Source organism: Dermochelys coriacea, chromosome 6 (assembly GCF_009764565.3).
Source record: "Dermochelys coriacea isolate rDerCor1 chromosome 6, rDerCor1.pri.v4, whole genome shotgun sequence".
Classification (NCBI taxonomy): domain Eukaryota; kingdom Metazoa; phylum Chordata; order Testudines; family Dermochelyidae; genus Dermochelys; species Dermochelys coriacea.
In genome coordinates, this window is record NC_050073.1 from 117,228,412 (window position 1) to 117,242,680 (window position 14,269).

At 44.1% G+C, this 14,269-nt stretch overlaps 1 protein-coding gene across 7 annotated transcripts in view; it reads right to left on the minus strand.

Moving 5' to 3' along the window:
- Positions 1-829: 829 nt before the first annotated feature.
- DAAM1 (dishevelled associated activator of morphogenesis 1) overlaps positions 830-14,269 on the minus strand; it is a 185,860-nt gene continuing 172,420 nt past the window's right edge. For all 7 annotated transcript variants that reach the window (XM_038406734.2, XM_043516130.1, XM_038406735.2 and 4 more), the window contains 6 exons: positions 13,730-13,898; positions 11,478-11,585; positions 9,512-9,572; positions 7,675-7,806; positions 4,785-4,955; positions 830-3,924 (listed from right to left, as the gene is read on the minus strand). In XM_038406734.2, coding sequence (XP_038262662.1) covers positions 3,715-3,924; positions 4,785-4,955; positions 7,675-7,806; positions 9,512-9,572; positions 11,478-11,585; positions 13,730-13,898 — 851 coding nt within the window. In that variant the 3' untranslated portion in view covers positions 830-3,714. The remainder of the gene's footprint in view (positions 3,925-4,784; positions 4,956-7,674; positions 7,807-9,511; positions 9,573-11,477; positions 11,586-13,729; positions 13,899-14,269) is intronic.

Below are 14,269 nucleotides of genomic sequence, written 5' to 3' on the forward strand. Positions count from 1 at the left end.
TCAGACTGCTATCAGCAGCCGACCTGCTCTTTTGATCACACAAGGGCACTAGACAAAATATTTCTCCCCTCAGCCCCTCACTTAGCTGTTCCCTGCTCAGGTAGCCCTGTTCTCCCCTTTCTCCTGTTCTTCTCACCCTATCCATGTCTATGCTATTCCCCTCCCATCCACGTTTTCATCTCCCTGCCCTTCAGATACCCCAATCTGACCAACCTCATTGCTCTGCCTGCTCTCCCCCTTCCTCAAACCCCCTCTGCTCCACAGCAAAGACTAGATCTCTCCCTCCTCACTTTATTGCTCTGCCTTGGGCCAGGCTCTGTTTAACTGCAGCACCTCCTCCACTCTGGGCTCCATTCCCGACTGCCACAGACTTTCTGAGTGACCTGGGGTGAGTCGCTGAGCACAAAAGGGCCTTACCTGACTAAGGAGTCCAAGTCCCACTGACTTTCAGACTCCCGAGTCAGTTAAGTGCTTTTGGAAAGCTTTGCTTTTAAATCTTTTGTTCCTCAGTGAAATAGAGACAGTAATTCCTTCCCTTACAGGGGCGCCACCAGAGTGAATTCACTGGCTGTGAGGTGCTCAATATGCAGACTGTACCAGCACACAGGTTGATACCCCAGGCTTACACCGGCAGACAGACAGATTAGAATCTGGCCCTCTGTGAACTCATTTAAAAAAAACCCAACAAGTTTTTTGTTTCATCTGTCCTTAGGAATCAGCAGCCTACTCGAAACTATCCAAAATACGCCGCTTCATTTTCTTCTGAGGACACACAGGAGCGGCTGCTCTACAAATCGGTTTGAAAAATAACTTGTGGGCTCTGTGGATGTACACTCAATGCAATTCTTTTGCTTTATTGCATATTGCCATCTTAAAAAATGTACAGTCTCATAACATACACAGCATTTCCTGGCAGCTAAAACTACTAACATTCTTGCGCCTAACTTGGTTGACTATTAAGCTACGAAGGTCCATGACATATACTTCAGTTCACAAGTAATTTTTTCCTTTTTGGCATTATTAAAAAAAAAATCTGTAAAATACACACCCAAGAGAAAAGAGTGGCTACCGACACCAGCACCTGTTTAAAAGTAGCTTTCAACAATGGCACATGAAATTACCTGCACACGGCCTTTTGTTTGGAAAGAAAACTAAATAGCAAATGCAGCCCAATAACCAGGCTGATGGAAAACAAGAATGATCTGGAAGGGCAACTAAGCTCCCGAGCCTTCACTGGAATCCCATAGGGTGAAGCTCAAGAGCACCTCATGGCTACCATAGGCTGTGGAAGCGGGATCCCAATGCAGGACTGGAGGCCTTTTCAAAATGCATTATTCTAGCTAAACAATTAACTGACCATTCCTCAGATCATCAGACATGAGACTCCCCCGCCCACCAAAAAGAGTCCGTTCCCTAAATTGTGTCAGCCCAAATTTCTTAAGCCATAAATAGAAAATATAAATAGAGGCACTTTAGTTAAGGAACAAGAATCACCATTAAACGTTTTTTTCCCTTCTTCTTCTTAAAACAAAGTGCTTCACTCCCAATCTTTGAAAATTTGCAGGTTTCGCAGTTGCTTTGATAGGAGGTGCAGGACTTTACTGAGCTGTAACTTTATATTTATTACTGCTTTATACGCTTTTTTATACTTACAGTGCGTCTAACGTTGCAATGAGGAAAAACAAAAATCGTAAGACCACCGTTCTTGACAACTCTTTTTAGAGTGATACTTCACAGCTTTCAGAAAGCACAGACACCCCGGGCCGGCTATAGGTGCCAAGAACCATATTTTTATACAATTAGGTTAAACAGCACATTTGCTATACAGTACATATAGGAAAAATGACATCCCAATCCCACCAATAATACCCATTACATGAAAAACGTATTTTGAATAGTGTTAATATCTAGTACAACAGGGACAAACTAATCTCTCCACAGGAAAAAGAACAAAAAACAAAAAGATCATAAGAATATTGATGGTATAAAAGTTTGTTGGTTTTAAAAAAATAAAACCATCACAAATAAATAAAAGCAAAAAGTAACAGTCTTCCATATATTCTGTATAATTTAAGAATATTAAGTGTTACTAGGTTAATGGCATTTACTTTTTATTTTCCAATTTTTTTAATTTTTTTTTTAAATTTATGTATTTATTACTTGTTACTATTTTACTCCCTGAGCTTTGGGGTTTTTTTGGACTGACATTTTACAGGTAGTTTTGCTAACAAATTTTAATGACAATATAAACAGCAAACCACTTGAAAAAGTACATTGTTAAGAGAGAAATATTTCTTGGCATCATTGCTACTGTATGTCTGTTAAAAACAAGCGGCCCGGTTCAAAGCCCACTGAAGTCAATGGGGGCCTGTCCATCGACACAATGGGTTTCGGATCAAGTCCTTTGTGCATTGGTTTAAATGACTTTCAGTTCTGACCTACATTTAGGTTACGTCTACACTAAAAAAGCTACAGCGGCATAACCGCAGTGCTGTGCTGCTGTAGTGCTTCAGTGTAGACACCCGCTACGACTACAGTCACTGTAGGTTGTCCATCTCCTCAAGAAGAGGTTGCTAGGCCAACAGAAGAATTCTTCCATTGACCTAGCACCATCTGCACCAGGGGTTAGGTCGGCTTAACTACATTGCTCAGGAGATTTTTCACATCCCTGAGCGACATAGTTCGGTTGATTTAACTTTTTAGTGCAGATCTGGCCTTACAGAGGATACAGTTTGTCCCACTGAATAGAAAAATGGAGGGGAGGGGGAATGACAACACAAAGTTGATGCTCTGTCTCAGCAGAGAGCCCCTCCTTCCCCCGCTTCCCATTTGTCGTGGGCAAGAAAACGCGGTCAAGTTAGAACTATGTCTATGTATTGTTATAGCAATAAGCACACTGTGATAATCTGTCTTCAGCAAGAACAAGGATTGTGGAAAGACAAGTACGGTGCTTCCCAAAAACAACTGAAAAGGGATTATCAAGAGAGTGTACAGTACGGAACTCACTGGAACCCGCACAAGAGCACAGATGTTCAAGTCTTGAATAATAATAAAATGGATTGTTTCCACTTGACTTTTTTTTTTTTTGTTAAACACACTTCAGACTGTGTGCAAGGCTTTCCTAATAGACTTTAACATAACTGTATTCTTACACCACCACTGCGGTCTCCAGGCTGATCCCCAGCAGTCCGTGATGACACCCCAGCACCAATGGTTAGGACAGCAGTGCCATTTTTGTTTCTCTCTGTGTTCTCCGACACCAGTTACACGAAGATAAAAAATTCCAAAGGGAGACCAAGTAGAAAATATTTCTCAATGCCTTTGTTTACTACAAGGAATGTTTTTGTCATCTCTTTCTCAGGAGACACAATGTTGTGCTTGTGCACCAGAATAACTACTTTTTGAACAATGTGGTTGAAGGAAAGAAAATGGAATTTGCATTCAGTGACCAGTGACTATATATGCGTTTGTGTGGCACACATATATACACTGTCCTGCTTGACAGAGACATACAGACACTTATATTCTCCATACATACCAACAATCAGATTTTTATATACACAACACATACACACACACACACACACACACACACACACAGAAAGAGTGTGTCACTGTTTCGGTTTGAATTACAAGGCAGTATAATGAAAAATCCTAGCCACTTCAAAAAGACTGCTAATCAGTTTTCTAAAAAATGTTTACAAAACCAAAGGATCAGAAGTTGAGTTTGGTGACCGGCCTCTCGCGGCTGCTGTCCGTCAGCTGGTTGGTGATGCGCTTCCGATTCCGTTTCAGTTTCGAAAGGTCTTTGTCAAAGACTTCACCTGACCGTAAAGCCGAAACGAGGTCGTCAAACTCCCCACCTTCCTCACTGTTTTCCTTAGCCTTTCTGGCCTTGCGTTCCCGCTCGCGCTGTTCTTTCAGCTAGAGGGGAACCAAGAAGAAAAATAATCCAGCTCATTTTTTGTAACACATTGACCTGAAAGGACGCTGACGTATATAATTTAAGGCCTTGTTTTGGTTTTTTAGCCTGGTCTACATTTAAGTAATTTACCATCCTCACTCTGTGGATTGGGGCGTGATTTTCTTTTTAAATCAAAATGGCTATACTGCTACAACCACTTGAATGGATGCAGTTATATTAGTACAGAGGTGACTGACTGGTCTAGTTATTCTCCCTCTCAAACCGGAAAGCGTTAGCAATATAAAGCACATACATCCCAGTATACCTGAATCCAGAGTACGGGGCTGTATTGCTTTAACTGTGCTGATACAGGTCCTTATAGACTGTAATCAAGTCACCCCTTAGCTTTCTTAGCTCAGACTCAGAGATGAATTGACTTGTCCGAGGTCACAAGAAGTCTGGGCCACAGCTGGATAGGCTGGACCCAGGTCTTCTACATCCCAGTCCAGTGCCCTATTCACAAGACCATCCTTCCTCTCAAGGGGAAGAGACAGACCTAGGTGGTTCCCAGGTGGGATTTCCAAAATTTCTCAGCATAGGCTTACCTGTTCCTATTGAAGTCATTGGAAGTTCCACCATCAATGTCAAAGTCAGCAGAATTAGGTCAAGATGCAGAACTTCCAAAGTCCCACTGCACACTAGCCCAGAGGACTGAAATGAATCCTACATTTCTGAGCACATGCTAATGAAACAGTCCCCATCTCAGTTCCTCCCCACCCTTCTCCTCCCTGTCAAGCATCCTGACGCACACACGGACATTGACTCAACCAGGCCTACAGTACGAGCACTGGAGATCGTAGCGAGCGGGTTTTCTTCTAACCTGTGCTTCCATGCGTGCCCGACGCTCCTCCTCCTCCTTCCTTTTCCTCAGGTTTTCGTTCTCCTGCTTGGCCTCAATCACAGCTTGAAGAAACTGATCAAAGATTCCAAAGAACTCATCCGGCTGCATTTTGCCCGCATCTTCCCCAAAGTACTTCACTGCCTTGGTAAACTGCGAAAAGAACAGGAAGGAGTAGTTTAGTAAGCTAGTGAGAGAATCCACTGAACCAATAAAATCTTTCCTAAAAACCATCTGCCTTTCCTAAAAACCATCTGGGGATGGTTAACCATCTGACAGATAACCAGAGTACTATTTAAGGTGGTATTTGATGGCACATGGAATTAAAGGGGAAATGATTATCTATTAATTCTAGTCTCGGTTTACAAAAAAAAATAAAAAAAATCATACTTTGTCTTCTGCTCATTAAGTGATGGCTTTTAAGCAAAGATTTTCCAATTGGCTGGTCCTTTAAATGCCCCTTTTTTAAATCATGTAAGAAGTTTTACACTCCTGTTTCTGCTTAACATCCTTTATTACCTAACTCGGTTTTATTAACTAAGCAGTAGTAAAAACAAGGAAGCAAAATATTGTGGTGCCAAAGACTGAAGACATAAAACTAATAGTAGACACGGCAGGGGCAGGAAACTTGCACTTTTAAGTTTTCTTTGAAGTATTTTTTGGGGGTATTATTTATTGTTGCCACATGGTTCAATATTAAAACCAAATGTGTTAGTGAAGCTTTTAAAAGGAATTTATTATTCAGCTCAGAAACTACTCCAGTTAGAGGAGTAGGAAGTTTGCAAGACCTATAGTACCATTCATGGACAATTAATGTGATTATAGCAACACTGCACCTAAGGTTGACGCAAGACGTCCAGTATAAGCCCCTGCTTCTAGGTTTCTTTAAAACTGATAGAAGTTGTCCTTTGGACCGAGGTTCCTTGCACTTATTTGCAGCTTGGGAGAAGGAAAGGCGAGAGAGAGAGAGTGTATAAAGCTTGTTAAAATTGTGATTGCACGTTTTTGAGATTATCGAGCTTTAAAAAAAAACAAAAAAAAAAAAACACCATTTACTATTTACTTTCGTTTCCACTCTGCTAAGTAAGGATAAAGATTATGGGTAACATTTTTGAAAGTGCCTAACTGCACTTATTTTCAAAAGAGACTTAGCCACTTCCTAAGTCTCATTGAAAGTCAGTGGAACTTAGAATATTAAGGACCAGATTTTAAAAGGTATTTAGGGGCCTAAAGATACAAATAGGTGCCTAGTGGAATTTTCCAAAGCACCCACGTGACTGATTCCCATTGAAGTCAATGGCAGCTAGGCAGTGCTTTTGAAAATCCCACTAGACACCTATCCTCACCTTTTAGCCCCTAAATACCTTTAAAAATCTGGCCCTGTATAGTCTAAGTCCCACTGACTTTCAATGAGACTTAGGAACTGAAGTGCTTACAGGGGTGTGAATTGCATCACACACCAGTGTGCTGCGCTGTTACTCCCCTCTGTGGGCATTGAGGGCACAAGCTACAAGATACCTACCTTGTGCTAACATAGTCCCATTGGAAAGAGGACGATGTTCACGCGATCTAGGTACCTTGCACCCTCAGCGTCCACACAGGGGAGGTACAGCACAGCAAAACTAGCATGTTCTGCAATTCACACCCCTTAGTCCGAACTGCAGGGCAAAGTCTTAGGCAAATTCTGAAAACATTACCCTCCTACCACCTGGAACTTTCCAGAAGATTGACCCAGCGTCCCCAAAAATAACGATGGCGAGACTCAAACCCAGAGGAGCCTTTTAAAGGTGGGCATCACATTAACTGAACACAACGCGGGGCCCAGTGCCTGGCTGCTGCACTGTCTGACAGCTGTCGAAGCAGCAGCTCAGCCGTTTTAGGGCAGGCCTTGAGTGACACTTAGGACTTGTCGACACTAGAGCAAGCCGTCAACTGGAGCGTCTCCGCTGACTGAAATGCATCTTGTGTCTATACATAAGAGTGTACCAGCTGATTGGCCAAAGGGCAGCATTAAGTTACCCTGATAGCTGGTACTAGTAAATGCCCACTGCAGCTCAATCTGCTGAGTGCCAGCATGGATGCGGCCCATGGGGCTGTGACTACCAACAGGTCCCATCTTCGATCATTCCCTCAGCGAGGGAACTTCAGAGACCTGCTGGCTGAGAATCCCACAACCCCACTCTGCACCCTGCAGATCAGGAGTGGAGGTGGCATTTCTATGGAGTGGAGTGGTACAGTGGGGAGACATGGTCATATGGGGCAGGAGGGGGACTGAAGACCTGTGGCGCTGGAGTTGGGGAGAAGATATCTGAGGGCCATGCCTGAAGGGCATTTATGGGCAGACGGAAGTGTGTGCGCGCGCGCGCATGCGCGCTCGCTCCACTAGTAGTGACGCCGACTGAAACACAAAGTGCTCTAGGGCAGACGAGCCCATAAATTGCAGGATTTGAGAAAGACTTCAGTCATCACGGGTTAGTCCTCTCTTTCTCCGGAGATAGCAGGGTCAGCCACACAGGTCTCAGAATAGAAGACTGAGGTTATGTCACTTTATCAATCAAATCACTAGATACAACAGGATGCCTGCTCACTATCCTCAATCTTTGTAGGAGACCACTTACCACAACATCCAGCAATAGCGTTTCTGACTTTGAAATGCTCAACTGTTCAAGTTCTTAAAAAAAAAAAAACAAAAAAACAAAACAACCCCAAAAAAACCAAAAAAACCCCACCATTGGGTTTGAGGGAAGGTTTTTTTGATAAAAATCTAATGCGAGTAGTTGATCTATTGTTTCTATCCTTTGGGGTAGATCTATGGACATACGAACCACTCCCCTCTAAAGTAATTCTCTATGGATTATACCAGGGATCTTACCAGTTCTTTAGCTTCCATCAGAAGATCTTCAACGTCTGAGAAGCCAAAGCTGGCTAATGTGATGAACTGGCTGACGACCGACACAAACTTGTCTCCAGGCTGAGAGAGCTGCGATTTCTGGTATTCCAGTTCCTTAAGGAAATAAATTTAATTCTGGTCAGTGTCCGTTTAAAAAGGGACATAGGATAAATTTGGGGTTTGTTAAATATGCGCAATCCTATCTTAAAACACACTTTATACTTTCCCCACATAGAAGCTATAACACAGGTAAGATTTCAATTACTTTACTAGATGGTCTGACAATAAACCCTAGGACCTAGATGTCTGATCATGGGCACAAAGATGTGACATTGACTCTGTTCTTGCGAGAAAGCAGGGTGTCGAAATACATCAGAACATAAGAACAGGCATACCGGGTCAGAGCAAAGGTCCATCTAGCCCAATATCCTGTCTTCTGACAGTGGCCAATGCCAGGTGCCTCAGAGGGAATGAACAGAACAGGTCATCATCAAGTGATCCATCCCGATGCAGACTCCCAGCTTCTCGCAAACAGAGGCTAGGGACACATTCGCTCTACTCAGAGCAGGTACACTGAGCAGAAGTGATGCATGGCAAAACACACTCAGAGGTGGCAGGCCTCATTCTAGGACTACCTGTCCGGAAAGCGTTGCCAGAGCAATAATTGATTCCCATCTCTTCCCATTGTGCCCAATTCCTTGGGGGCGTGACTGTGCAAAAATAGGACAATTTTCTGTTTTATTTCCCCTCTGAAACCAGCTAAACTGTTTGGAATTTGTCTGCCAAAGGAGTGGTACTGGCAGAACCACTGCTTCCCAGATTAGCATTTTGCTGCCGTGTAGCTACAGAAGGGAACACAGCATTCTCCATAGTTAGTTGGCTGTTTTCTAGTTGTTCCTCTTGAATTTTCACGTTAAGGCTGACAACATTCCTCAAGCCTCTGCAGAAATCAAATAAAGCTGAACAAACCATATCAAACCTACAACCTGGTCTTATTTATGCAGGGCTTTCCCCTAAAAAGGGCAAAACTGAAGCTTTAACTCCACCACCATCTCTTTAAACTGTCAAATGCAAGAGTTATTGGAAAAACTATAGAAAGCCTATTACTTTTCTTGCAGTAGTTAGTTCCCCAAACTGCTATTATTTTTATAGATATGTTCACACGCAGTCAGTACTGCTCAAGGCGCAGTTGCTATCATCGAAGGGAGCTGGGCACAACACTTTAAGGAGCACAACAGATTGCTTAGGAATTGCACGGCAAAACGTGCCCTCTCATCTTTATAGGCTCAATGTACTGTCAGGTTACCAGGTCAGGATTATTTTGGTGCTCACTCTCTGTCTACATCTATACATGGAATTATAGAGAGCCACCCAACTATCAATAGATCCCCTTTTTCTACGTGCATGGAGATATCTTCCAGTCCATTTGTTCACCATTTCTTTCCCATGCCTCATGTGAGCTCAAGATCAAGCAAAAGAAGCTGCTGTCTGATCCGGGGGCTCCATGATGGGCAGTTTTAGAGTTGCAAGCCGAGTACTCTTCATGGTTTTGGTCAACACAGCAAATAACTAAACTTACTCCAACTCCCTGTGAATCTATTCGGCGTTTGGCTGATTTATACCAACGTACAGCAACTCCCGTCCCGAAGCAGCCTTGAAAGAACAGGCACACATGCAGGGCAGGAAGGAAAGACAAACTGATCTCCAGGAAGTAAGATAAAAGCAGCTTTGCTAAGGGCTTCCTGTCCTGCCTCCCTAAGGATGGATGCTATGAAGCTTGGAATCAGAGTGGACTATTAAGTGAGTAAATAATACTTACAGTTTCCACAGCCCTCAGTCCGCTCCTCAAGGTGTTTATTTCTTTCTCCAGCTCAGTCATGCTGTTGAAAATTGCAACACTTTAATTGTAAGCCTTTTCCAAAGAATTGCAGAACTTTGTGCTTGAGTCAACTTTGTTTTCCCCATTTAAAATAATCCCTCACGGTGCTTCCTGTTTTCAGATGAGCAGCTTTCAGGCGACAAGTTATGTTGACACAGTGGCCAGAGAGACTGATGAATGTGAAACTGGTTATGGTTGTTTATTTTGAGCTACTCACACTTAGTTATAAAAGGAACAGTCTCAAGTTAAAAATCATGGGCCAAATCTTGGCGTAGAACCCATCTGTGGAGACTTGCATATGTTTGGGGGGAGGCAACCTTATCCGCGACCCTCCCGCTAGCCAGGTAGCATGGTGGGGCCACCAAATTCTTCCTCAGGGGTACTGTTTGTCTCCCCCTGTTCCCCGTTCCCTTCCGCCTCCCAAATGCCACATATAGCCATTGGGACACAGGGGAATGACATCAGATCAAACGGGGGCTCCGTGAAGTCCCAAGACAGATCAAAATGGCTGAGTGGGAAGGCTCGATAGGCCCAGCAGCCTGACGGCATCTCTAGAAGAGCTGTCAGTTGTGGAAAGGTCTTATGGCTTATTGGGGAAAAGATTTTTCCTCCTCTCCCTGAGGGGCTGGGGAAGGAGACAGTAAGTTAGACCCTTCCTGCTCCCCAGCTGACAGTCCCTCAATCTTCCAGCCCCAGGAATTTTTAGATGAATACCATAGGGGAACTCTCCTCAGTGTCTTTCCCCTCAGAGTGGCAATAACCACCATCACCCCGGAGTGGAAGGATACAAAGACCCACAGCGTCTGCAGGGAGCTGGTTGTAGGGTTAGTGGATTAATCTCATTTATATAAGGCCTCCCCCACCCCAAACACTGCTCTCTGCTCCCGTGGTGTCTCCACCCATATTCAACACCAGATCTAAGCATCCTCTTGACTGGTCTACCTGGTGATGGCATTTTGCATGTCACTGGTCTTGGACAGTGAATTTAAACTTTGCATTAAAAGGGCCCTTTGAAACTAAAAGAACCACAAGCCATTACGAGGTTTTGTAAATTCCACACATACCCATCTCACCCCAATCCGAGAATTTAGGATTAAACAATCTAACATTGTTCCTTTTAATATATATCAATATATCCTCAGACACATGCAGTTCAGCCTTAGACATGCCTGCACCTTTGACTTATTAATACACACTCAAACCCCACAACAGCAAAGCATACACATTTTGAAACCTCATTCATTTTAGTGTGACTTAAGCATGTGCTTAAGGGCTTTACTGAACCAGGGCCTCAGTCTGGTTACAGAGAAATCCAATCCACTTGCAACTGGTTTAAAAAACAAGTGGGCAGAATTTGGTAAGCAATAGGCCACATTTTCAAAGAATGCAGCAGATGCCACAAGGCTTGCATTATTGGTTTAGACATGCTTGGGTGAACAGCTCCCCGCTTTGCATGCCCTAAAGTCGGGTCACATGCAGAAAAAGAAGTACACACATTTGTGCAGACAATGACATTGCATTCACATTTAAATATCTGACCTATATCTGCAACTCCATCTTTGCACAAAATTCATTCATTTTAAAATTGTGTCTATACTCAGTTTATGAATGTAAAGGCTTCTGCAGTAAGCGTAACAGGACACGGCTATTCTGAATGGCTCTAATTTTGAGAGATTAAGAGATTGATTAAGAGATTTACAATTCTTTTCTGTTATGTCAGGGGTTTAAAACCCTCTACAGTTGACGTGTGCTTTGTCAACAGCCTCTCTCTCTCTCAATGGTGGATTCCAGTCACCGGTCGGGGAGAGAGCTCATCTGAAGAAATGCAAGCAAAGAAGAACCCAGGAATATTTTCACACGTACAATATTCTGTCGGTTTAAAGTTGCCACTTTAACTTCTACCTACTTTACTTTGGCTGCTTGAGGGATGTCTCGCAGCTCTTCATGAAGACTGAGGACTTTGGGATATTTCTTCTCAACTATAGTTATGAGATAGTGCAAAAGGGTGATGTTCCTATGAAAAAAAAGAAAGACGACATTAGACATTAAACTGTCACTAGCCTCAGAAGTTGGGTATTAGCCCCAGTGTCCTGGCCAAATTCTTGTTTGGGTCATTACATTCTACGTGTCTAAACTCTTCCGGGAGTTCCAATTAGTTATGACATTCTTCACTTCCTGTCCTGATGGCTGGGTAGCATTGGGCACACTGTCAAACAACAGCTGCCTTCCACCCCCGAGGTGGCTAATGCTCTCCACCCAGGCCTGATGTAGAAGGTGGCTGCTTGTCTGTTAGGCAACATTAAATGCAGGGGACATGTTATCTTGGTGCTCCAGGAACTGCATCCATTTCCTATGCAGTTCCAGGTGTGGACTTTGGTTTATAATTTCTTACCAGGCTTGGGTCTGGCTATCATGGAGGCTGCCTCTCTCCCCGCAGGAGCAGAGGTCAACTGGGGAGTTCAGGCCAGGAGCCCCTACAATCAGACATCTAGGGGCTGGTGATCAAGGATTCTCAATGGAGGGCACTAGACTCTAGAACAGGGGTTCTTGAACTGGGGATTGTGACCCCTCAGGGGATTGCAAGGTGGTTGCATAGGGGTTGCGAGCTGTCAGCTCCATGCCCAAATTAAATTACCCCTCCATTTTTAATGTATAAGGGGCTCACACTCAGAGGCTTACTGTGTGAAAGGGGTCACCAGTACCAAAAGTTTGAAAACCCCTGCTCTACAACATCATTTCCCCCCTGGTCCAACACAATTCAAGTCTGTTGACAGCTAGGTCACAGGGCAAGGGCCCATGGATTCTCTCAAGCACCTGCTGAAAAGGGTGGCTGGAGGGAGACAGTCCAGAGAAGTGTCCTCCTCCCTGCGTCTTGGCAAAGAAGAAACGGCATGTTTTATTACATTTTGTAGGGTGCCAGCATTAGACACAGACTGCCCCTGGGCCCATTTAGGATACTATTTTGTACTGGTGCCTCCAGCCTGGCTGCTTCTCACTGCACCCTGCACCATCTGAGAGCCGTCCCAGCATGGCTGCAGCCCCTTCGAGGGGGCCCCTGCACTTTGCAGCAGCTCTCATTCACCATGAGGTGACTGGAACTTGGAACCAGTCTGGCCAACCCCCGACTCCAGGACAGGGGGGGGTGGAGTGTGAGAGAGAGAAGCTGGGGCTTCCCAACCATCCCCCTCCCCACAGCACCAGCAGGATACCTGGGTGCCCCACCAACACAGCTCTGGCCTGGCTGCATGGCCCAGCACTGGAGGGATGCTCAAGGCAGCAAAATTCCTTATGTTGGTCCAAGTGGGGGATGTGCCCTGCAATGTATTCAGGCGCATTTTATAAATTGATCTATAATTCTACAGAAAGAGACCAAAAATCATCCCTGGCCTGCAGCACAAATACTCCATTCAAAGCGGACCCAGCGACCAACCACCCCAATCTTCGGACTGAAGAGTACAATGAGGTGTGCGTGAAACCTAAACGATCCCGCCTTTGCGGGATCCGCTAATGTTCCTTCCCAGAGTCTGCTAGAGACAAAGAGGTGCCCTACTCATGGTAACTGGAGGGAATCATTTCAATGGCATTTCCTCAACTCCCTGATGTTATATGGTTGGTGTCTATCCAAGGGATTTCTTAGGTGCCTACCACTGTGATGTCTAAGGTATCCTTGAGCATGCCCAGAAATGCAACTGAGATGCTGGCAGACCAGGTGCCTGCTCATGCCAAAGCCACTAGGCCTCACTGAACACTGACAAATGCACAGCTGGAAACCAGTCTGTCTCAACTGTGTGTTACTATTGTTAAAACAGATAGTAGTGTTATAAGAGAGTGTTTATACTTGATGAAAGCTTGTAGGATGCTGCATGTATTGATCTCACAGATAACATCTATATCCCCGATAAAGTTATATTCAGTGTTTGCATTGTAAACCTCTAACTGTGTAACTCAAACAGGGAAGATGCATGAACTAGTATAAAATACTGGCTTTCTACTGAAGGTATTAGGTCTTGCTTACAAGAGGCCCATTGAAACCAAATTAGACATTGTGAAACACTGACTGCTCCCCCCACACCGATGAAGAAGGGAGTAATTATGGATCCTCTGAGCTATTCAAAATCCATAAATGCTTTCACCAATGTGACAGGATGAGCCACTCACTTGTCAATGCTGGACTTCGTGTCTGCAATCTTGTTTAGGCTGACTATTTTGAACCCAAAGGCATTGCCTCTCTGGCCTTTATTCATGTAGTTTCCAAAGGCTAGAACCACCTCCAACAACTGCTTCAGGCTGTTACTCTGAAGCACCTCCTTTGAGCCAGCACGGATTGCTAAAAGGGGGAAAAATGTTTTTGCTGCAGTTAGGTTCTGGCAATACATAATACACAGACTAGTTTGATGGTTACTTTAAATACCAAGCCACCACAACAAAAGCTATCTGGAACTGCAGACCAAATGTTGCAGATTACCACTGTGATGCTGGCAGACCAGGAGTCAGCTAATGCCAAAGCCCCTCGCCTCACTGAGCACTGACAAATGCATGCCGGCTCACCTGTGTGTTAGCATTGTTAAGAGACATGTTAAGTTGATAATGTGTTAGTGTTTGGACTTTATGAAAACATTGTGAGTTGCTGCATGCACTTGTAATGCCTGTATCCCATGTTATAAGGTAATATTTAAGTGTTTGCTTTGTAACTATAGA